At 32.4% G+C, this 25,047-nt stretch overlaps 3 protein-coding genes across 3 annotated transcripts in view; all 3 read left to right on the forward strand.

The window, feature by feature from the left end:
• The window catches only part of Nup154 (nuclear pore complex protein Nup154), a 56,167-nt gene that overhangs the window by 26,874 nt on the left and 4,246 nt on the right, over nucleotides 1–25,047 (forward strand). The window lies entirely within an intron of this gene.
• LOC143190873 (uncharacterized) lies at nucleotides 297–23,627 on the forward strand. Its single transcript, XM_076395445.1, is given in 7 exon segments — nucleotides 297–456; nucleotides 1,428–2,210; nucleotides 3,710–4,054; nucleotides 17,861–18,197; nucleotides 18,272–18,309; nucleotides 22,378–22,386; nucleotides 22,451–23,627. Coding segments are annotated over 7 exon segments (2,748 nt in total). The 5' UTR covers nucleotides 297–365; the 3' UTR covers nucleotides 23,596–23,627.
• LOC143191613 (salivary endonuclease) lies at nucleotides 9,065–15,122 on the forward strand. Its single transcript, XM_076396864.1, has 2 exons — nucleotides 9,065–9,245; nucleotides 13,976–15,122. The coding sequence occupies exons 1-2, from the start codon at nucleotides 9,137–9,139 to the stop codon at nucleotides 15,082–15,084; spliced, it is 1,218 nt and encodes a 405-aa protein (XP_076252979.1). The 5' UTR covers nucleotides 9,065–9,136; the 3' UTR covers nucleotides 15,085–15,122.

Genomic DNA, 25,047 nt, shown 5'->3' on the forward strand with positions numbered 1-25,047 from the left:
AAATAAAATAGTAGTTTAAAGTAAATTAGATGTTTTCTTAAACTATTTCACATTTCATAACTTATATACCTAGTGATAGTAAAAAATATAGAATAGGCCAAAATATAAAACAAACAAATATATAATAAATTCAAACATATTTGTACCCCTATAGACATATAGATTATAATGTATTTAAACAAATACAGAATCTTTAAACGAGATCTTTGTTTTCGTAATTATGAGATCAGACGTTGCTAAACAGAGATAACATTCCCTATATAAAATTATACTTGTCTTGTGACATATTGCAAATAACAACGTAGGAAGGATTTAAATAGCGTAATTCTGCGAAAATACCTATTAGTTATCCGAATTATTCAGAGATGAAGCTCCTAATATTGGCGATAGTGTTTCGGCTAGGTACTGCTGCTGTAGTACCAGGCAATAATACCGTGGCTGATGTCAATGCTGTAGGTAAGCCTGAACATATTTTATAGTTACATATAAATTGGAAAATGTGATTAGAAATAGATGACAATCCCTCATGCCTAACTTTATTCATCAAGTAACTATGTATAGAATAGTATATAGAGTGTTATTACATATAATAATAATATAATAAAGAAACAATGGTATAATATAACAAAAGCAATTAGTTTACTTTAATTTCGTTCCACCATCCTATTTTTTTAACATGGCATAAGTGAGACGGAGAAGAAAGAAGATATATTTACTGTAATTAATTACCTTCAAAATAACAGTTTAATTTTCAAATTATTTTCATATTTTATATATTTGACTTGATTGTAAAAAGGAATGGAGTAATGCTTACTAAATTTTTGTATATTTTTTAACCAATCTTGAGTGAAAGAAGTGTTAATAGTAAAAAAGCATGAACAAACATCGAACGGCTGATAAGTGAGCATAAGAGCAGTCAAAATTACTTCTTTGTTTATCAATCAAAATGTTGTTCTTTTCACCTTATTACATTAACAAATAATTTTGAAAAATAGAGTTCCCAAATGCTGCTGTATTAATGCACAATATCTTGTTATTTACAATCATACTATAATCAAAAGATAAAGCTATATATATTACAAATTAATCTATGTAAGAATAAATTCGGCATGTTATTTTCAAATTAAAGACGGCAAAGACAGAATTTTAAAATCAGTCGAAATTAACTAGTAGGTCTGAAAATATTAACTGGCAGTACATGACTTTTACTAACAGTCGATGGTAAAAAGTGGTTACATCAGTCGAACCGAAAATAGCGACTGAAAGTAGTAGATAGTAAGAAGTGGTAAAATCATTTGGAACAAAAATAATAACTGAAACAGTCGATAGCCATATTCAGTCGATAATTCTCAACGCTAATTTTTATTTCTATAGTTTATTATAGTTCTTATGTTTTAATGACTTTCCGTTAACATTTTCTATTTTAGACTGTGAAATAGTACCGTTCGGTACACTTCCAACGCCCCTACTAGTTAGCGGAACCCAATTCGTCTATCCCTTAGGAACAGAATCCACCATCAAGCTAGCTGCGGGGGAAACGATCGACTTCGCTTGTCCTGGGGGACGTTTAGTGACCGAAGGGACGCAGACCACCTTGCAGGTAGCCACAGGGACCTGCGTCACCGGTACCCGATTTATCGTTAACAACGCCAGATATCTGTTCCACCAGTTGACTTGTACCGTTGATCCCGTATCCACTATACGTTACACCGGCAACTCCTGCGAGTTAAATGGCCGGGAGATCGAAATCGGATTCAGCATCACCAGCTCCCGATTTGTCCGCACTATGCAAGTTTGTTTCGACCAGAGCACCCAATCGACGATCTACAGCTACTTCGACATGATACCGGCTATCAACAATCAAATCAGGTCCACGCCAAGACCCTCTTGGTTGGATGGTACGGGAATCTATACCATCTCCAATGTGAATAGTTACTACGTCCGGGGTACACAGCGGAGAAACATTAATTCCCTGCTGGGATTGTCTGCTACAGATACGAAATACATCCAAAACAACAACTATTTCCTATCGAGAGGTCATCTGACCGCAAGGAGCGACTATTTTTACGCTGCTCTACAAAATAGTACATTTTACTTCGTCAATGCCCTTCCTCAATGGCAGACGTTCAATGGCTTCAATTGGGATCAAGCGGAAACCGATGTGCAGAATTACGCGGAAGCGAATAACGTGAATTTGCGGATATGGACAGGTAAGAAAATATTTTTTACCATCATTTCTTATATTTTTAATTCCGTAGAATTGGCAACATAGGTATAATATAGTAAAATTTTGATTAGTAGTTTTCAGAACAATACTTTTACAATTACAATTACAATTATTAATGCAAATTTTACCTGCTGAACCCAAAAATGTAACTAGATTTTTTATAACACGTACCATTTTAAAGTAATGATAAATTAAGGTACTATAATTAAATAAAGACAGTATGAACATTTTAAATCATATTTATTTATTTATATTATTAATTTTATAAAAAATGTAATATATATTTACAAAATAGACAATGAATAAAAATATCTGAGGTTTAAGTAGTCAATAGAAAAAATGGGCAATATATTCTGAACCGAATTGACGAAATATTAACGTTTCGTCTTGTGAACAGTAGAATCCTCTTTCGTTATAAGCCAGCAATGATCTGCCACAATTTTAGCATTCCATCTTCCTAGTTAACACTCTTCTATCAGTTTTATGCCCAGGCGAAACCATTCAACCGGTCAATATCGGTCACTTACCATTCCAAGAATAGGGAATTCAAGAAATATATTTATAAAGACATTCTGCGCCCAATCGTTTCAAATTTTTATTACAATTATTCATTAAAAGCTCTAAGAATGCCTAGAAATCCAAGAAAATACTTTCTTTAGAGATAACCAAACCGCTACCGCTTGCGGTACGATTTTCAACGAATTCATTGTTTTTATATGTTTTCTTATTTCTGGGCCAGCAAAAATGTCTTTTTTTAATTTAGCATCATTTAATTTAGAGGAAACAGTTTTCAAATACAAAAATCTTTTACCATTTGTATTCATGGTCTCGACAACATTTTTCATTAAACCAAGTTTTATATATAAGGGTGGAAGAATCACATTTTATTGTGGAACAAGATATTCATATTTAACATTTCATTTACCCCAAAAAAGTCAGTTCTTTTGGGCCATTATTTAACTTCATTGTGGTTGTTTGTAGCTCTACTGTCCGACAAAGAAAGAAATCAACACTATATTCGTAAGTAGTATTCACACTATTACCAAGGAATGTGACGTGTTAGACAACCATATCAATAGACAATGTTTTTAACAATGAAATAAGGAACTCAAAACACGTAATCTTATTTAACCTTGTTTTTATCCCCGATTAATCTTTTAATCTATTGCTATAGTACTCAATTATTGTCATTGTTCATTGTCGAATGAATCACATAATTTCTACATATGTCCAAAAAGGGTATCTTAGCAAATGACAAAACATTTGTGTAGTTAAAGTCTTGATTTGTGAATTTCTTGATACTTATAATGGATATAATGTTATTTACAACCCATTGGTTTAACTCATTGATACATTTTTAGGAAATATAATGTGGTTTGATGGATACATTTTCCTTTCTCAATCCTTACATAGTGACCCATTTACAATCTAATTCCGATTTTTTAACTTAAACTCCTTATTGTAAACATTTTTACTTAATAGGTGGTTATGGTATCGCAACCTTACCTCACGAAACAACGGGAAATGCTGTGCCTCTCTATCTGTACGTCAGCGGCAGCACTAGAGCTATTCCAGTACCACTGCTCTTCTGGAAAGTAGTCTATAACCCTGTTACTCAGAGAGGCGTTGCTTTGATTGGCGTCAACAATCCCTACGCTTCGTTGGCGGAGATCGATCAATTCTGCGATGACGTATCTGACAGGTTGACGTGGTTAAACTGGCGGAAGGACGACCAATCCAGAGGATACTCCTGGGCTTGCACCGTTACAGCCTTTAGAAGAATTGTTAAGTCTATACCTGAGTTAACAATTAGAGGATTGTTGTTTTAAATAAAGCATTGAGCAGTATTTAATCTGAAATATGATTGTTTTATTTACCGTCAATACCATAGGTCTTTGAAAGAAATACCTATTTTAACACTGAAACGCAGTTGTTCACTTTTCATTGATGATTGATTTTGCCACTAATAAGTAATAATTTAATCAACAAATTAACAATCTATAGCATTCATGTGATCATAAATGTCCTCATACTGATCACAGCCATTCAACTTCTTGATTTAGTATATCTTTGAAATGCTGATTGTTTTAGATAGTCCAAAACTATTCTAAAAGAGTAATATATTCGGTAAAAGGTAAAAAGATTATAATGAAAGTTATTGCTATGGCGTGATTTTTATAGTGTTTTTATCAGGAGGTGAAGATTCTAATAGAGTGAATTATTTTGAGGTTATGGAATGAAATGTGAAAGAGCATTGCTTAACCCGAGATGCAATTCCTAAATGTAATTTAAATAATAACTCTTTTATTATGGTTTGGTTAGACCATTAAATTTTTTTTATTTTTTTATTACTCTTCGTGAGTCCACAATCTGCCCTATTGGCAATAAGTATTTCTTCTGTTTATATTATATATACATGGCATGTAGAAAATCACTTCATTAAGCAATCTTCTGTATAAAATATTATCTTAATTAATTAGTCTTATTCTAATGCTTATTCTAAACTCTACATATGTCCAGTAATCAGATCAGGTGGTGTTAAACGTTTTAGTCTACGCACTTCACTATCACGTCGCATATTTAGCTGATTAGCGAGTACATTGGGATGCACTGACACTCTTTCGAAGTACTTCACACAAACACGTTGGATTACACTCGTTATAGGTTCTAGAGGAATATCGCGTTGTATCACTTTATTTGAAATATAGTACGGAGCATCAACAATGGCACGTAACACCTTATTTTGGAACCGTTGAATGATGGATATATTAGATTTGCTAGCGGTACCCCATAGTTGAATTCCATATGTCCAAATGGGCTTGAGTATAGACTCATACAGCAAAACCTTGTTATCTAATGATAACTTGGATTTGCGCCCAATGAGCCAATACATTTGATATAATTTTAGTCCCAGTTGTTTCCGTTTAGAGAGTATGTGCTTCTTCCAGGTTAGGCGTCGATCTAAATGTATACCAAGATATTTAACATGCTCTGCTTGGGGGAGTTGACGCTGATTGATATTCACTGGTGGACATGTCCTTCTACCCAGGGTAAACGTTATATGCGTGGATTTTGATTCATTGGCTTTAATGCGCCATGTCTTCAACCATAATTGTATTTGCTCCAGGTGGGTTTGTACCATTAAATTGAAATACATTGTATGTGTGTATTCATATATCGCTTGTCTTAAGAAGCTAAGTGTATATGAGTTAATATTGCGAGAAAGAAATATACAAGTGCTGAATACAACAACAAATATTTTATGCCAGCAAATACTAGTATATTTACAGTTTTGGAGAGACTATAGAACACGAAGGAGACGATACAAGACAATAAATAACTGATGCTCCAGGAATGTCGCATCCGTACTATGGTTGCGGAACATTACCGTTTATCCTCCTCATTCACAATCTCCTGTGGTAGACTGGGGCTTCGGCCCTCAGGGGCGTCACTCCCCGTTCCCAGAAATGAAAATTGGGTCTCATGTGGGAAAGTTTCATCAGATATACTTACTTTCAATTTATTTTATCAGCGATGTCGCTCTGAAACTTCAAACCTGATACTTAATCGGATGCTATCCATATTATATGTAGTCATCAAATCCTTTTACTTTTTGCATCCATTAGAATTAACAATACCTAACTATTTCATTATTTGCTGACATAATAACTGAATGATAGTTTTCGTTAAATTTATTTTTGTACTTTCCCTGGCAAATAAAAGAAAAAGTTAAGAGACAGCTTAGCACATAAATGAATTAAGATACGTTCCTGTTACCATAAAAAATTCTTGCTCGCAACACCACCTCATATACACTTCTATACACAGCATGAAGTTGAAGGCACGTATTCGTCTGTTTCTAAAGCATCTGTATAGAAATATGTTATAGTACTTAGTTTTCAAATCTCTTTTACTTCCTTTGAAAAAATATTGTATTTATACTTACTTCTAATTATTTTTGAAGAGGTAAGGAATTACTAGTTTATTGCCAACATTTAACTTATAGCCATATTTTTCTTTTCGATAGGGTAAAAGAAATCATTTGTTATTAATGTGTGTAATGCGGACTAATTTTTTCAGAATCAAACTATATCTTCCTTTTCTTTTTATTCTAGTTAAAAAGAGACACAATACTCTCTGATTAGTTCGAACACATAAACGAATGAGTGCGTTAAAGTCATCCGGTTGTCAGATGAGAACAGGTTATAACCAGGGGTGTGCAACTGCAATGGTAAGTAGTGGGGCAAAGTTTCGCTTAGTCCAATCATTGGCGGCGCTGACAACGCGAATTTGATTGGTTAGTTTAAAATAGTTATGTAGAAACCTGTAAGGAAAATACTTTGCTTTGATTGGTCTGCCATTTCCCCTGATTATTTTGTGACGTCACATTTATTGGCCAATAGTATTTAAATAAAAATCAAATTTAAATTTTAAAATTAATTTATTAAAATAAAATCCTATACAAATATACATAGGTGTAAATAATATAAATATATATAAACAAAAAGCAAAAAAAACAATTATGAACTCTATTCTAGGCAATATTAGAATATCTATAATTCTTCTATAAGGCCTTCCCATATATGTTTAGTGCCATCAATTTTATGGGATCTATTAGAGTTCTAACTTATCTTGATATATTGAAGGTAAACTTTAAATCCTTTCCTGTTGATACTACATTAACTTCATTAAACCAAAAATACAATCAAACCTCAGAATAACTTAAAATTTTGTCTTGAAAATCATTATGGATTGGACAGTCGAAACACTAAAAATTTATGTTTTTTAAAAATATTTAGATTTTAGAGTATTTAATCTGTGGAACTACTCAATATAGAATATAGACAAATATAGCATGTTGTCTCTTTTTCAGAAGTTTTGTTAAATAGCCTGAAATAAGACTAAAATACAATATTAGACTTTTGTTTTCCTCAGAGCAAAATTCTCTGGAACTGAAAATATAGACTCATCAGGTGATTTAACAACCTCAAGTGGTACTAGATCTCCCGTTAAAAAAGTATATAAGCTATCTAACATGTTCATCTTCTTCACAATTTTCTCCGGGAGAATGATGTGAAAAAATTGAAATGATGAGCCCTTTTAAAAATTTCTCGAACATACTAGGGGAAGGATGATGTTTCTACCTCTATGACCTCTAATAGATCCAACAAAAATCTTTAAGCAATCTTGGTTAAGATTTGTTAAACAAATGTAGTTATTTGTAAATTTAGACAAAATAGATTTCTTTAAGTTAATAAATCCCCTAAAAGTAGCAATTAAATTTTTAATTGATGGCACCATAACAAATATTTTCTCAACAAGGCAATCAAATTTAAATATATAATTCCTCTACTATAAAATGATTGAACAATGATTGTTCTAAAAAGTTAATGTATTGCAAATATTTTAGGGATATTTTATAATTAAAAGTAGTATTTATTACTACTAATTATCCAGTCATATTAATTATTACCTTCTTGTAAGACTTCTTTATGTAGAGACTTCACACTTCAACAACATACGCACAACTTGGTAGATTAATTGAATTTTATTACTACTAACATCTTCATAAGTTTTTGAATTTCTGTAAACAAACAATATATAAACAGACATGTAGTAGATAGATAATTTTATATGTACCTGATAAAACCAATGATGGATATGCATTTACCCAAATACCTGTTCGTGAAGGAAGGATAATTCTAAATTTTTCACTAATATGTCCATAACAAACACCATGACGTTGATATATTTGCATTGTGGTTTATCCAGGTAACTTACTACTATTTACTTGGTCAATCCATTTTTGGAAAGGAGCGAGATCATTCTTTCTGAAACGATGTCTAATTTCCGTAGTAGAATTTTACCCCGGTACACTACATCTTTTACTACACTGACGTATTGTCATCAATTTTTATATTATTACCCCATAATAATTAATGTAAAACAGAAAATATGCACAACGTAAAACGAAAATTTCGTGATCTAAACAAAAACCATAACCTACAAACAGCAAACATAAAAATGGACGCCCATAGAAAATGCTGATTTCACACAATTTGATCGACCAATCACATTTCATGTTAGTGGCGGCACCTGCAATTTATACTGCCAATCACAATTTGCGATCGCAGCGCTACAGCTGATTGAACTAAACAAAACATTTCCCCAAGGTCGCCTATACCGTGAAATTTCTATTTTTTCTATGGTTATAACTCTAACCTATAAACTATTGTGGCTATATAATTAACTGTAGTTTTTAGATCTACTATAATGTTAAAATAAATTATATTTGATAACATTTTTGTTCAATTATATTTTATATAGAATTTTGATTAGAATTTATATTAGAATTTTGTTATATAACAAAGCCAAGCTGAACTAAAACTCAGAGTTGATGCGGCAACATTGCGACGTTTTGACGTTACAAATTTAGATAACGAATGTACAAATAAGATAGACTATATATATCGAATTTTCTCAAAAAATGCCATTTTAAAATGAAAAAATATCCAGTGAGCTCTAATTCTAGAATGTAAATTATAATTCTAAATTCCGCATTCTGCTAGTTTATTTTTTAACATACTTTATTTTTTATTTTTTTAACTGATTTTATTATTAACATACTAAACCACCAGATGTCTTGAGCAATAACGGTTAGTATTATTAAAAGTTTATTCATTCAATAAAATTCTCATACTTATTTTGTGGCTACTTTTTGTGTGCCTCCTAAAACTACCTTAAATACTTATCATATTTTCATATAAATATCAGTATAATAACCAATCGAACTCTCTTAATCAGTTTTATCATCGCCATGCTTGATAAGAGCTATCTAGTGTTTTTATCTATTTTTTCTAAACACCTACAGCGTATTGTTCGTTTAATAAATAATTTTCCATCAAGGCCATGGAACGAAAACGGTTTATTAGTGCCAGTAAAATAGTTTTAGTTGCTGTTTTATGTATATCTATTGTAACAATCATTACAGTTTCGCTTAAATCCGAAATAACCGATGGTAAGTTTATATAATAAGCTTTAAAACTGTCCTAGATAGTTAGAGTATGCAATAAAGATATTATGTTTAATTTAATTAATTATATTACTGTTAAAAGAAAAAAAAATGTGATCGAGACGCCAGGTAACGTCTACGGCACCTCTTGCATGCTAAGCGAGCGCTCTACCATCTGAGTTACGCCCCATTCCGTTTAGAATTCTTAAAACTGTCAAATAAAAAAGGTAGTATATTATACAACTACACCGTTTTAGGACTGCGTACAAGGATTTGAATTCGCAACGTTGCCAGCTGTTATATAATTGTACGTATACATTTGAGGAATGTGATATAAATAGAATAAATTTTTTCCGTTGGGAAATAGAAAACATAATAATTATTATGATTGTCTTAAAATATTTTTCCTTTAAAGTACAGTAAGTTTCCAGAAACTAAGACTGTGGTTTATATAAAAACATACAGTCTATTCAAAGTTTTTTTAGAAATGCGTCATGGATATTTGGAATTTACAAATTTTACAATGTTGCCGCATCAACTGTGAGTTTGAATTCAGTTGGCTTAGACATACAAAAGAATTCTAATTTAAATAAAATAATTAAACAAAAACATTACCAAATATAATTTATTTTAACATTATACTAAATCTAAAAACTATAATTAATTATACATCCAAAATAATTTATAGGTAAGAATTAAAACCTCTTTATCACTATTGCTTTCAAGAATTTTGCATACGTCTGACAGCTGGTAGCCGTCCGGTTGTCAGATGTACGCTAAATTATTCAAAATATTAATTATAATTATTACAGGTTATAAACCGGCAAACGTTATTTTAGCCCTTTATTTTGATAAATTTCAAGTCGCTCCGTAATATATCATATTAATTTGTTTGAAAATGCCGAATACAATAGATATCACAAATTGCTTGCGGCTTTAATAGGTAATATCGAAAACGAACGAGATAACGGAGGCTCCCTTTTGCTGGTAAATTGCATTAGAGAGGTAATTATTGATGATATTAAATAATATAAGGCCCTACAATTTTATTGAAAAGGTTTTTAGCGGGTTGCTGCCGTGCTAAATATTACTGTGGGTACTGTGAATAACGTCGCTTACAAAATGAAGAATAATACGTTAGATTCACCAAAGAAAAACCGTCTACATACAAAGCGGGTGACAAATCTTACTCATAATAATAACACTACATAAAAATGCAGCTAGAACCCTACCTATACTAGTGTGGAAAAAAGTTCAATGGAAACTATAATAAAACAACTCTAACCTATAAATTATTGTGACTGTATAATTAATTGTAGTTTCAAGTTTATCGGTAATATATCCATTTGATGCACTATAGTGTTAAAATAAATTATAATATATAACATTTCTGTTCCAATATTTTATTTAGCTTAGAATGTTGTTATATGTCAGAGCCAAATGTACTAAAACTCAGAGTTGCTGCGGCAACATTGCGACGTTTTGACTGGTCGCGTGTGTCACTACTGTTTTGTATAGACAATATGTAATATTGTCAAATATCGTTACTGTACGGGGGTTCGGATCCTCAGTACCGGTCGAGGCCGCGGGTGAGCGTTCAGGCCCCGCTCGACAGCTATCCAGCTGTTGTACTGCACTCTTGGTAGGTGACCAAGCCGGAGTGCATGAGATAGCTACTGGCACCAAAAATATTGGTCCAAAAAGGATCAGGATCGCCCAAGAGGCCCAACCAATGAAGACTGCTTGTGAAGATTACTATATTTTTAAGATATATATTAAAATAATTGTTTAAATAAAGAACTATATGAATGAAAACAACGACATTTATTAAGTTCGATAACGAATAATACAAAAAACACGTGAATATGAAGGATGTTATTATTATTAGCGTTGGAAAATATCGACTGAAAGCGTCTATCGACATAGTTTTTGCTATCGACTGTTTCAGTCGTGTAGTTTCAGTTAATAATTTCGGACTAATGGAACGAGTACATTAGACTAAAGTACCGAATATATGCTTACATTGATTTATATGTAATATATATGGTTTTATATTTACCATCATGACTATTATAGCTGTGTTCTTAATTGTAGTTTTAAGTCCTCCGATAATATATGTATTAGTTGTATAATAATGTTAAAATAAATTATATTTGATAACATTTTTATTCAATTATTTTATTTAGATTAGAATTTTCTTGTATGTCAAAGCCAAACTGAATTAGAACTCAGAGTTGATGCGGCAACATTGTAATGTTTCGACGTCACAAATATCCACGATGCATTACTAAAAAATGCTTTGAGTAGACTATACATACCGTATTTTTTACATAATTTAATCGTGCTTCACCACTTATTGCGTCACTTTTACGTTTTGTACCTGTGGATTTAATTTTTTTTTAGTGCTGAATATTATATAAATCTTTAGGGGTCAATAAACTTTTATTGTTTTCAAATTGCCATTATTTGAATTAGTTCGGGTTTCACCCAATATAGCATCCGTTGCTATTTTAACAGCTAGTTTGGCTGCAACCATATTTTTATCTGATTTTAATCATTGATCTTCCTCGTATTAGAGTATAAATTAGACGAATGCAATCATTACTGGTGGATATCGCTTGCTGGATTTCCACTGACCACTTGGATCGTCGATCGAAATGTAGACCTAGACCTTCTGTAGCTAATGACGGACACTTTTACAATCAGTTCGAAGATCTGGATGTCCCGCTTCAAACTGAAGACGAATGGAGATTGTTAGAATGTTTTGAGCCTTGGAAGAATATAGGAGAGCATGAGGAACCCCTCTTTCCTCGATTTTTCCTATGGAGCATAACAAAGTAATTGGCCTGTAATCTTCTGGGAATGATTTCCCCTCTTTTTTATGGATTGTAATGGGAAGACTTCCAAGACGCTGGGAAGTATTGTAACCCTAGGACGGCGTTACTGTGTTGAGTAATTTTCATAAATATTTCTTCGATTTTTAAAGTGCTTTTTTACGTGATAAATCTTTTAATTATATTTGATATTATTCTTGGAAAAACTAGATGGCTGTTCAGGAAATATGCATGCGAAAATGTTTGCATACTTTTTGCCTTATCGACTATTAATTTACTTCATTCACTTTCCAATAAAGTTTCTGTACGAATAATGGTTGTGACGGCTAAGTTTTTATTTCCGTGAGGTGCGAAATGAAACATGATCGGATGTCTTCACGACTCTGATAATGGATGTCGCGAAACATTTCTCCAAAATTGCCTATAAAGTTAAATTTTTATTGTGCCTAAACTCATTCAGAAAAACCCCTTATTTGTATAACGATTATCCCAATAAATTAAAATTTATAGTATTTGTAAAACCTGGGAAGTCAGCAAATGAAATAAAAGCTTATAGATGTATATCACTGCTGCCAGTAATATCTAAAATTTTTGAAAAACTCCTGTAGAAAGGAATAAAACCGATCATAGAGAGAAAAAACCTAATACCAATACACCACTTTGGGTTTCTAACAAGCACTCAACTATTGACCAGGTCCACAGAATAACAGATGTTATTGAAGAAGCCTACGAAAGTAAAAAAGTGTGCTCAGATATATTTTTAAATGTAGCACAAGCTTTCGATAAAGTTTGGCATGATGGCCTTATTCATAAACTACAGAAAATGCTACCAAAACAACTCACCGAACTATTGAAATCATACATTACAACCAGAATGTTTGGAGTCAAACAAGAAGAAGCTTACTCTACAATAAAATAATCTAAAGCAGGTGTACCACAAGGAAGTGTACTGGGACCAATGCTTTATCTACTCTACACTTGTAATATACCACAAACGCAAAATATTACGATGGCTACATTTGCTGATGATACTGCGATTATAGCTGTCGGAGAAAATAGTGAAGAACCCTCACGAAAATTACAACAGGCAAGTGACAATATAAATAATTGGGCACAAGCTTGGAAAATAAGAATTTATGAAATGCATGTGCAGTTCACATATAAACAGACCGTACAAGCATCCATAACATTAAATAATACTATCATTCCATATAGCAACAACGCTAAATATCTCGGAATGAATCTCGTTGCAAAACTTCCCTGGGAGGAACACAAAAGAATTGGAATTAAAATATAGGAAAATGTACCGGCTAATTGGAAGGAAATCAGAGCAATTATCAGTACATAATAAATTGCTATTATATAAGCAAATATTGGAACCTATATGGACATATGGAGTTCAATTATGGGGATGTTCTGCAAAGAGTAACATAAATAAAATAAAAAATTTTCAGAGCAAAGTCTTGAGAGGTATTGTGGGTGCACCCAAATACTATAGGACTGATTACCTACATCGAGACCTTCAGATATCCACAGTCAGTCAAGAAATCAAGAGAATTGCCAGGGAGCATGAGGAAAGACTCACACAAATATTGAAATATTACAACTATTGGATACCACGAGAACAGGACACAGATTCAAAAGAATCAAACCATCTGATCTTGTGTACTGTTGTGTAATGAGGTGCATATACTAAAAAATTCAGCAGTAACATGTATAAACATTATTTCACCAGAGACTGAGATAGACTAGAGATCCTCCTAGATATATACCTAGATTTAAGTTATAATAAAGACAAATTGTAGGTTAGACGGAAACGACTAGTAACAATATAATAATTAAATAATAAAAAAAGTATTTGTTTTTCTAAAAGTTAATTCTTACCATTGTCTCTTGTTACAGGTTGCGAAATACATCCATTAAAATTCGACCTCTCTCCTTTGATAATCCTCGCTGGTACAACGACCATTCCTTATCCAAGAATCGGAGAAGAGGTATTGAGGTTTTACCATGGACAACGAGTCGAATTCGCATGTCCCGGATCCGAGATGGTCAACGGTTTCGTCGTTTTGCCAGCTAGCTGTCATTCGCAAGATGAATTCGATACAGTCAATGGGCGAGTAAAGTGGTCTCAGCTATATTGCAAGGCCACGATACAGAGTACTATTCGCTACACTGGGCTGAGCTGCGAGGCAGACGGAAGCGAGATTGAAGTCGGTTTTCCGTTGGAGGGTGACAGATTCGTGAGAACGATGATGATCTGTTTCGATCGAGAAAATCAGATGGCGCATTACTCGTTCATTAATCAAACGGCATCGATAAATCAAAGAACAAACGCATATAGACCATTGTGGACGCAAGGTTCTAACATTTACGATATTGATTCGGTAACGGATTTGTACACACGGAAGAATCAACGCAAGACCGTCAATGCTTTAGTGAATTTGGAGGCCAATTCTGCCAAATATATAAACAACGATTACCTATCACGTGGCCATTTGACGGCTAAAGCTGACATGTTTTATTCGGCACAACAAAACGCCACTTTCTTCATGGGCAATGTTGCTCCCCAATGGCAAACGTTGAACGGTGGTAACTGGAATAATATTGAAATAGCCGTCAGGGATTATGGCGAACAAAACCGTGTTAATTTAATGGTGTGGACTGGCGTTCATGGAATTGCCACGCTATCTCATACTGAAACCAAGGATCAGGTGGATCTGTATCTATATGTGGATGAATTGACTAACAAGAAAGCGATACCAGTCCCTGCTATATTCTGGAAGATCGTCTATAACCCAAATTCGCAAGAAGGCATCGCTTTGATCGGGTTCAATAATCCGTATACGGATCCGGATCCTATTTGTTCTGATGTATCACGTAATATAACGTGGTTGAAACTAAACAAGAACACCACATCTGCTGGATATTGTTACGTATGCACCGTTGATTCCTTTAGAAATAAAGTAAAAAATGTTCCTAACGTTACCGTTAGGGGTCTCTTAGTTTAAATAAATACTTATATATTAATAAAAGCTACTATATAAGATTTTGAGCACTTTATTTTTATTATCCTATATTTGTTATTATTTAATTAAGATCTGTAAAAACTAGTTTAATTGTTTATTTTCTCGATAATTTTTACTTACCACACAGACAAAGCCATCTACCATTCAGGGAAATCGTACAACTTTCCTAATATTTAAAATACTTCAATTGCATTTGGTAATTCCATATTTTAGATATTTCCAGTTTTGAGTCATTTATGTTTTAAACGTTAATCAAAAATACGTCGAAATATGGACGCAAGGTTCCAATATTTACCGAATATATTAGTAACGATTACCTAGATATCACGTGGTCATTTGATGGCTAAAGCTGACATGTTCTGTTCTTCACACCAAAACGCTACTTTCTTTCCAATGGCAAACGTTAAATGCCGGAAACTGGAATAATATTGAAATAGCCCTCAGAGGTTATGGTGAACAAAATATTGTTAATTTAATGCTGTACCGTCAATTAAAAATGATCGAAATGAATGGGTTCGACGCAACGATGAAAAAACTAAATTGTTCGCACAAAACTTAGTTAATATATTTACCTAACCATATTAACCTAATAACATAGAATCTACCATGGATACATCTCCTGCTTATCAACTCGATGTAGACCTAAGTGTAATTACTCCATTGGAAGCTGCCACTGAAATTAATAACCTCAATCCTAAAAAGGCACCTGGTATAGATGACATTTCACCTGGATTATTGAAAGAACTGCCACGGAAAGCTGCCATCATCTGCCATCATCTTGCTGACGTATATAATTTAATGCCTGTTTAAGGCTGAAGCATGTTCCGGAATGCTTTAAGGTGGCACAAATAATTATGCTCAACAAACCTGACAAATCTGCAGAACAAGTCGAATCTTACAGGTCTGTTTCGCTACTAACTGAAATATCAAAGCTATTTGAGAAACTAATATTTAAACGTATTAAAAATTTTGTAATAATACCAGATTTCCAGTTTCGTTTTCGAAATTACCATTTAACAATCGATCAAGTCCACAGAGTAACTGCGGCTATTAAAAAGCTTTGAGGAAAAGAAATACTGCCCTGCAATATTCCTGAATGTCTCACAAGCGTTTGATGGGGTTTGGCATTTGGGATTAACCTGTAAGATGAACAAATTGTTACCGCGTAACTATTGTCAATTGCAGGAGTCATATCTTTTCGAAAGAAAATTTAAACTGTCTCACTAAGTGGCGTTCTCGACATTTAAAACTATTTCGGCTGGAGTTCCACTAGGTAGCGTCTTAGGACCTCTTATATCTACTTTACACTGCTGACATTCCAACAACAAAAGAAATACTACATGCAACCTTTGCCGACGACATAATTATTATGCTAAACGATATATTTCTGCCTAGGGCAATAGAAAAAGTACAAGTAGATGTTAAATGTTAACTAACTGTCCACGTTAATTTCTCATTGCGGCGAAATAATAAAAACTTAATTATATCACTTAATGTATGCCCGATTCCTAAAGCAGAATCAGCTAAATACCTTGGCATCCGTCTTTATTTTCAACGAATTCATTGTTTTTATATGTTTTCTCATTTCTGGGCCAGCAAAAATGTCTTTTTTAATTTAGCATCATTTAATTTAGAGAAAACAGTTTTCAAATATAAAAATCTTTTACCATTTGTATTCATAGCCTTGACAACATTTTTCATTAAACCAAGTTTTATATATAAGGGTGGAAGAATCACATTTTATTGTGGAACAAGAGATTCATATTTAACATTTCATTTACCCCAAAAAAGTCAGTTCTTTTGGGCCACTATTTAACGTCATTGTGGTTGTTCGTAGCTCTACTGTCCGACAAAGAAAGAAATCAACAATATATTCGTAAATAGTATTCACACTATTACTAAGGAATGTGACGTGTTAGACGACCATATCAATAGACAATGTTTTTAACAATGTAATAAGAATTCAAAACACGTAATCTTATTTAACCTTGTTTTTATTCCCTATAAACTTTTTTCCTTCGCTTCTTCGATATGGTTTCAAGACAACATCGTTCATCAATTTTTTGTTTTGTTATTGTATGAATTCATTGTTCTTATTTTTCTTGAACCCCTTGATTCTTTTTTTCTGGTTTGTTTTCATTTGGTAATAGTAATTTGTACTCTGTAACCACTTGTTGATCTTTATTTCTTCCTCTTGGTTCTCTCTCTCTCGCTCATTCATTAGATCTCAGCATATTTTTGATCTCTCAAGCGGTCTTGATATTTTCAAGTTATTTGCTCTTGTTTTAGTAGTAGTTCTTGTATTTTTTCTTGTTGCCTTTAAATTGATTATTTCATGAGATTGTTTAAATTCCTTTAAGAGTTTATGTTATAATATTTGAAATATATTTTAATAGTTGTGTCTGTATTTATCAGCATTCTATTGCTATAGTACTCAATTTTTGTCATTATTCATTGTCGAATAAATCACATAATTTCTACATATATCCAGAAAGGGAATCTTAGGAAATGACAAAACATTTGTGTAGTTAAAGTCTTGATTTGTGAATTTCTTGATACTTATAATCGATATAATATTATTTCCAATCCATTGGAAAAAATAATTTTAACTCATTGATACATTTTTAGGAAATATAATGTGGTTTGATGGATACATTTTCCTTTCTCAATCCTCAATCCCTACCCCTTTACATTCTAATTCAAATTCTAATTTTTTTTTTGACTTGAACTCCTTATTGTAAACATTTTTAATTAATAGGTGGTTATGGTATAGCAACTTTACCTCACGAAAAAACGGGAAATGCTGTGCCTCTCTATCTATACGTCAGCGGCAGCACTAGAGCTATTCCGGTACCACTGCTCTTCTGGAAAGTAGTCTATAACCCGATTACTCAGAGAGGCGTTGCTTTGATTGGCGTCAACAATCCCTACGCTTCGTTGGCGGAGATCTATCAATTCTGCGATGACGTATCTGACAGGTTGACGTGGTTAAACTGACGGAAGGACGACCAATCCAGAGGATACTCCTGGGCTTGCACCGTTACAACCTTTAGAAGAATTGTTAAGTCTATACCTGAGTTAACAATTAGAGAATTGTTGCTTTAAATAAAGCTTCGAGCAGTATTTAATCTGAAATATGATTATGTTTTATTTACCGTCAATACCGTAGGTCCTTGAAAGAAATACCTATTTTAACACTGAAACGCAGTTGTTCACTTTTCATTGATGATTGATTTTGCCACTAATAAGTAATAATTAAATCAACAAATTAACAATGTATACCATTCACGTGATCATAATGGTCCTCATACTGATCACAGCCTTTCAACTTCTTGTTTTATTATATCTCTGACATGCTGATTGTTTTAAATAGTCCAAAACTATTCTAAAAAAATAATATATTCGGTAAAAGGTAAAAATATTATAATGAAATTTATTGCTGTCAAGTGATTTTTATAGTGTTTTTTTTAGGAGGTGAAGATTCTAATAGAGTGAATTATTTTAAGGTTATGGAATGAAATGTGAAAGAGCATTGCTTAAACGAGATGCAATTCCTAATTGTAATTTAAATAATAACTCTTTTATCATGATTTGGTTAGACCATTAAATTGAAATACATTGTATGTGTGTATTCATATATCGCTTGCCTTAAGAAGCTAAGTGTATATGAGTTAATATTGCGAGAAAGAAATATACAGGTGCTGAATACAACAATAAATATATTATGCCAGCAAATACTAGTATATCTAAATATAATTAATTGTCTAAGGCATTCCCAACAGGACACTGCAATGAGAAAAATAATAATTCAGTGTGGTTTGTTCTCAATTAGTGTTGAATGAAAGGGATATTTTTTACCTGTATCTAATGAAATATTCTTCATATATTTTACAAGTTTTTTATATTTTTAAATGGATTCACTCAAGTGTTAATAAATATTTAACGAAATTTTGTTATTAAATTTCCTATTATTTTCCAATAAATATTTCCCCTTGCATCTGGTAACTTAGAAACTCAAACTTTGATTTCAGCTTCATACGTGAACTAATAATTTCTAGAGTGACAATATTAACATAATTCAAGCTTAAATAGAAAATGAAATCAACAAATTAACAAAGAAATTACACTCGGTAAAATTGTATTAATAAAATAAATATTATGCAAGTTTAACTACAAAGCAAATCATCGAGTATATATAAAGGTTTTACTTAAATATGGCAAACCGAGGAAATATTTTACGTCTAACCAATACTGGCTCTGAGACCTCTTTTTTAATTGGTTTATTTGAATTGGCCTACAAAGGCATTTGATTGACTCATTTCTATAACGCGATTATTTGTTTCAGTTTGTTTACGACGCCATTTTAGTGTGTATATAATCTCTATTATTTGATTATAATGTATCTTCATTCTCAAAAGTGTTGTTGTGTTGTGTATAAAAAATGTGTCCAAATGGGGCAATGCTAAAATTACATTGAAGGTAAATGTGATTATACTATATGAAAAGTTTTTGTTACTCTTTAAAAAGTTGTTTGTAAAGTGCCATCAATTTAGAACATAGTTATTTTGAAGGAATTCATTTACTTGAAACAAATGTATATTGGTTAAGATACTTATAATTAATATTTTGGCTTAAGACTTTTTAACCAAGATAACTTTTCCAACAGAGATGTTAATAAAATACATTAATACAAAATACTATAATACAATTTGTAGATGAACCAGATGAGCTTGATTTCATAGAAAAGAGATTATCGTGCTTGTTTTGTTATATTGTTAATAGATGCTTAAGCTGTAATTTTAATATATATCATATATTTAAATTTTTTGTTGGTGTTCTGTAAAGTATTACTCCTCTATGTCTTTCTCTTTACGATTTAACTGTTATATTTATCTGTTCCATAATTTACACAATAACATTGTAAAAATATTTATAACTGGCCTCAATACATTTTTGTGTTAAACAAGGAAGTAAAATATTAACAGACACAGACTTTCAGCTCTGCTGCTCTGCCTTCAGTATGAGGGAGAAAAAAGATAGAAATTTTAATACATCTTATTTGAATTGATAGCACCAGAGAAACACTTTAACACTCTATATATTACTCTACGAGGCAGACATAGAAAAAATAGAAATTTCACGGTATAGGCGACCTTGGGGAAGTGTTTTGTTTAGTTCAATCAACGGTAGCGCTGCGATCGCAAATTCTGATTGGCTAGTTTAAATTCCTAGTGCCGCCACTAACATGGAACATGATTGGTCAATCAAATTGTATGTAATCAGCATTTTCTATGGGCGTCCATTTTTTAGTTTGTTTGAAGGGTTTGGTTTTTGTGTTTTTGTTTTGATCAAGAAATCTTCGTTTTACGTTGGACATATTTTCTGTTTTATATTAACATGTGTCATGTGTCATTACAATGTGTCAGTGTAGTAAAAGATGTAATGTACTAGGGTAAAAATCTACTACGGAAATTAGACATCGTTCCCAAAGAATGATCTCGCTCCTTTCCAAAAATGGATTGATCAAGTAAATAGTAGTAAGTTACCCGGATAAACCACAATGCGAATATATCAACGTCATGGTGTCTGTCACGGACATTTTAGAGAACAATTTAGAATTACCCTTCCTTCACGAACAGGTATTAGGATAAATGCATATCCAACATTGTTTTTATCAGGTATCTATACAATTATCTATCTACTACATGTCTGTTTATATATTGTTTGTTTATAGAAATTCAAAACCTACTTATGAAGATGTTATTAGTAATAAAATTCAATTAATCTACTAAGTTGTTCGTATGCTGTCATGTGATGTATGCCTCTACATAAAGAAGTCTTACAAGGAGGTAATATTTAAGATAACTGGATAATTAGTAGTAATAAATAGTACTTTTAATTGTAAAATATCCCTAAGTATTTGTAATACTTAGGGATATTTTACTATAATTTACTATAATTTTACTCTACTATAATTTTATAGTAGAGCTATTGTATATTTAAATTTGATTGCCTTGTTAAGAACATATTTTTTACGGTGCCATCAATTAAAAATTTAATTGCTACTTTTAGGGGATTTATTACCTTAAAGAATTCTATTTTGTCTAAATTTACAAATAACTGCATTTGTTTAACAAATATTAAACAAGAGTACTTAGAGAAATTTGTTGGATCTATTAGAGGTCATGGAGGTAGAAGCAGCATCCTTTACCTAGTATATTCGAAAAATCTTTAAAAGGGCAAATCATCACATCAATTTTTTCACATCATTCTCCTGGAGAAAATTGTGAAGAAGATGAACATGTTAGATAACTTATATTCTCTTTTAACGGGAGATCTAGTACCGCTTGAGGTTGTTAAATCACCAGTTGAGTCTATATTTTCAGTTCCAGAGAACTTTGCTCTGAGAAAAACAAGAACCTAATATTGTAATTCAGTCTTATTTCAGGCTATTTAACAACACTTCTGAAAAAGAGACAACATGCAATATTTGTCTACATTCTATATTAAGTAGTTCCACAGATTAAATACTCTAAAATTTAAATATCTTTATAAAACACATACATTTTTAGTGTTTCAACTGTCAAATGCATAATATCTTCAAGACCAAATTTTAAAAGTTATTATGAGGTGTGATTGTATTTTTGGTTAAATGAAGTTAATGGAATATCAACAGGGAAGGGTTTAAAGTTTACCTTCAATATATCAAGATAAGTTAGAATCTGATAGATCCCATAAAATTGATGGCACTAAACAAATATGGGGAGGCGTTAAGAAGAATTATAGATATTTTAATTTTGCCTAGAATAGACTTCATAATTGTTTTTTTGCTTTTTGTTTATATATATTTATATTATTTACACTTATGTATATTTGTATAGGATTTTATTTTATTAAATTAATTTTAAAATTTTTATTTGATTTTCATTTAAATACTATTGGCCAATAAATATGACGTCACAAAGTAATCAGGCGAAATGGCAGACCAATCAAAGCAAAGTATTTTCCTTACAGGTTTCTACATAACTATTTTAAACTAACCAATCAAATTCACGTTGTCAGCGCCGCCAATGATTGAACTAAGCAAAATTTTGCCCAACTACTTAGTATTGGAGTTGCACACCCCTGGAGGCAGATCTATGAGACAGATTAAGTTGACAGTTATTTTCGTTGACGTTTCGCTAATCGATAACTGAGAATATTTATTCAAAATTATTTGTATTAAAACATGCCCGATTACATTAAGCATCTATTTATATACCATCGTAATTTTAGCTAAAGCAGGTAAATTTCTTCGTAAAATTAAACAAATTTTCACCAAACATCTACCGGGTTTACGTAATTTTAGAATGCCAAGTGGATCCTTTAACTCTACGCAATGTGCCGTTGATACTTGATAAAAATCGACATGTGATGTATCCTTTATCTAAATCAAATAAAGTCACACTAAACTCAGGTGATATAATTCAAACTTGTTGCTCAGGAAATAACATATTGTATAACAACAAGCTGATTAAAAGCGAATGTATCTCAATAGGATGTTTAGCCGATGATGGTTTCATGTTCAACGGTAACAGCATCGAGTTCGATGGTTTAAAATGTCATCAGATACCATCGAACATCATAAAATATACTAACAAAACGTGTGGTGGTCATGGGAGTGAGTTAGTAATAGGATATGACTTGAAACAGGGTTTTATCACACAAATCACTATTTGCTTTGACAATATCAATCTAACGCCGATTTACGCGCATCATACCATTGTGAGATCCATCGGTTACAGAGATAGTGATGTCCCGAGGATTTATTTTCAGGATAATGGGTTCTACACGTTGCCTGTTACTCTCGATTACCTCTACCAGAAGGATAATCAACGGAGGATAGTAAACGCCCTCGTACAGATTGACGAAAACTCTGACAAATACGTCAGGAGGAGTGGTGATCTATTCATTAATAGAGGACACCTAGCCGCAAAAGGAGATTTCGTCTACGCATTTCAACAAATGGCGACTTTCCATTATCCCAACTCATCGCCTCAGTGGGCTTCTTTCAACGGTGGTAATTGGAATGAGGTAGAGATAAGTGTTCGTGGTTTGGCATCTTCTAGAGAAATCGATCTAGAGATTTATACTGGGGTTTGGGGAACGATGACGTTACCTAATACAAGAACAAACTCCGATACGGACGTATATTTGTTCACCTCATCAAATAAACAGTCAGTTCCGGTTCCGGAACTTTTCTGGAAAGTTGTTGTTGATGCCAGGAGAAGAAGCGGTGTTGCAATAATCGGAGTTAATAATCCGTACGACCTTACAGTTTCCAGACATGTTATTTGTGATGATATATCGGAAAAAATATCATGGTTTACTAGACTCCTAAATGCACAAAAGAAACATATAGAATTTGGCTATATATATGCTTGTTCCGTGACTGATTTTGGAGCGGTTGTGAAATATCTTCCCGTGTTGGATATAGATAACTTGCTACTATGAAAATGTAAAATAAAATGCATTTTAATAAACAAATATAAATTGGTTGTCTTTCTCTTTATGATATTTCTACCTATTTCTTTAGTGTTCTTAGCTCTTTCAATAAAATCAGCAACAACTTATAGACTTGATCTACTATTTAACATTGCAGGAATGTTCATCTGGTCGGTCGATCGGAACGTGTAGCTGTCGAAACGATTGTTGGTCCGAACACTCACTACTATTTTGTGGAAGGATTTCGCACCAGAACTGAAAACACTGACTGAAGAAATACTTGTTTATTATATATTTCGATTGAAAATGATACATGTGGTCGATGGGGGAATGAACAGGATATTAGGTTAAGGTAAAGGACGTACGGTAGCGCTGTGGAAGGGTACAGTTACAAGAGGGTAGAGAAAAGAAAAGAGCGAGACGCCGTCGTGACGGTCTTTTATAGCTGGGAACTGCACGGTACCAATCCACCAGCATTATCAACTTTTGAACTTGCTATAAGTGAATGTGTGGTGATCCAAAGGGTCGTAGTGGTCATTACATCATGTTTTGAAATGGTGAAATCGTTAAATATCAGAATAACTACATCTTTGCTCCTATCAAAATCGTATATTTCTTAGAGAAGCATTACAGTAACTGATAGATCAGATAAATTACATAAAATCTTGTCCAGATAGAATCTGATACTAAGAAAATACGGAATGATAATGAATTAAAGCAATACGAAAGCTATGGTGAGAGTGAGATAACTAATAAATATCCAAATTAGCGATGTAAAAATAGAACAAATAAATGCCTGAAGACGGAAACTAAATCTCGAATTAGAAAGTATATGAATTTGTACTTCGTTATCAATAGCAAATTAATTAACAAAAAAGAAGTATTTGGTGGAAGTGGATGGACAAAAGGATCGGTAACGAAGGAATAAAAAACATATTGTGACACCAAAAATCGAGGAAGATAAAATGTCAAAGAAAAATTAGAAACAGATACTGATTGTGGGTAAAACGAAAAAAGAATTAGAGAAATATTTAAATAAAAAGATAGTAATATTGCAAGAAAACGGATACCGGAAAATAACGGGATAATGACATCATGTTTCTGTGACGAAAGTGACGGAGGAGAGCACAATGAAGAGTAAAATTGTGGTAAATCTTTTAATAATTCGTTATAGCAATCTAATAAATTAACACTAATAAGCTATTTGTTTTTGTTCTAATTTGATACAGTTTTAAAATTACAAAGTACTTATTCCACAATAGATATATTGTGCTTAGCATCTATGTCACTATTGCAATGTGCACTGAATTTTAGTTATCACTTTACTGAACTAGATCAATTGGTTTTACTCTCTTTAATCTTTTAACTAAGCCATCATTATCTAAGAGCTAGACAACATCAACGATGATATGGCGATGGAGCATCAGTACATGCTTTTGTTTATGCTGGAAGTTTCTTTAA

This window comes from Rhynchophorus ferrugineus, unplaced genomic scaffold (genome assembly GCF_030347505.1).
Source record: "Rhynchophorus ferrugineus isolate W39M unplaced genomic scaffold, kcgeb_rfMv2 rfM2, whole genome shotgun sequence".
Lineage (NCBI taxonomy): Eukaryota > Metazoa > Arthropoda > Insecta > Coleoptera > Curculionidae > Rhynchophorus > Rhynchophorus ferrugineus.

Bases quoted from the DNA above. Each gene is read 5' to 3' on its own strand.
- LOC143191613 (XM_076396864.1), top strand. From the start codon at position 9,137: ATGGAACGAAAACGGTTTATTAGTGCCAGTAAAATAGTTTTAGTTGCT. The intron at 9,246-13,975 runs GTAAGTTTATAT...CTCTTGTTACAG, and splicing joins TAAATCCGAAATAACCGATG to GTTGCGAAATACATCCATTA.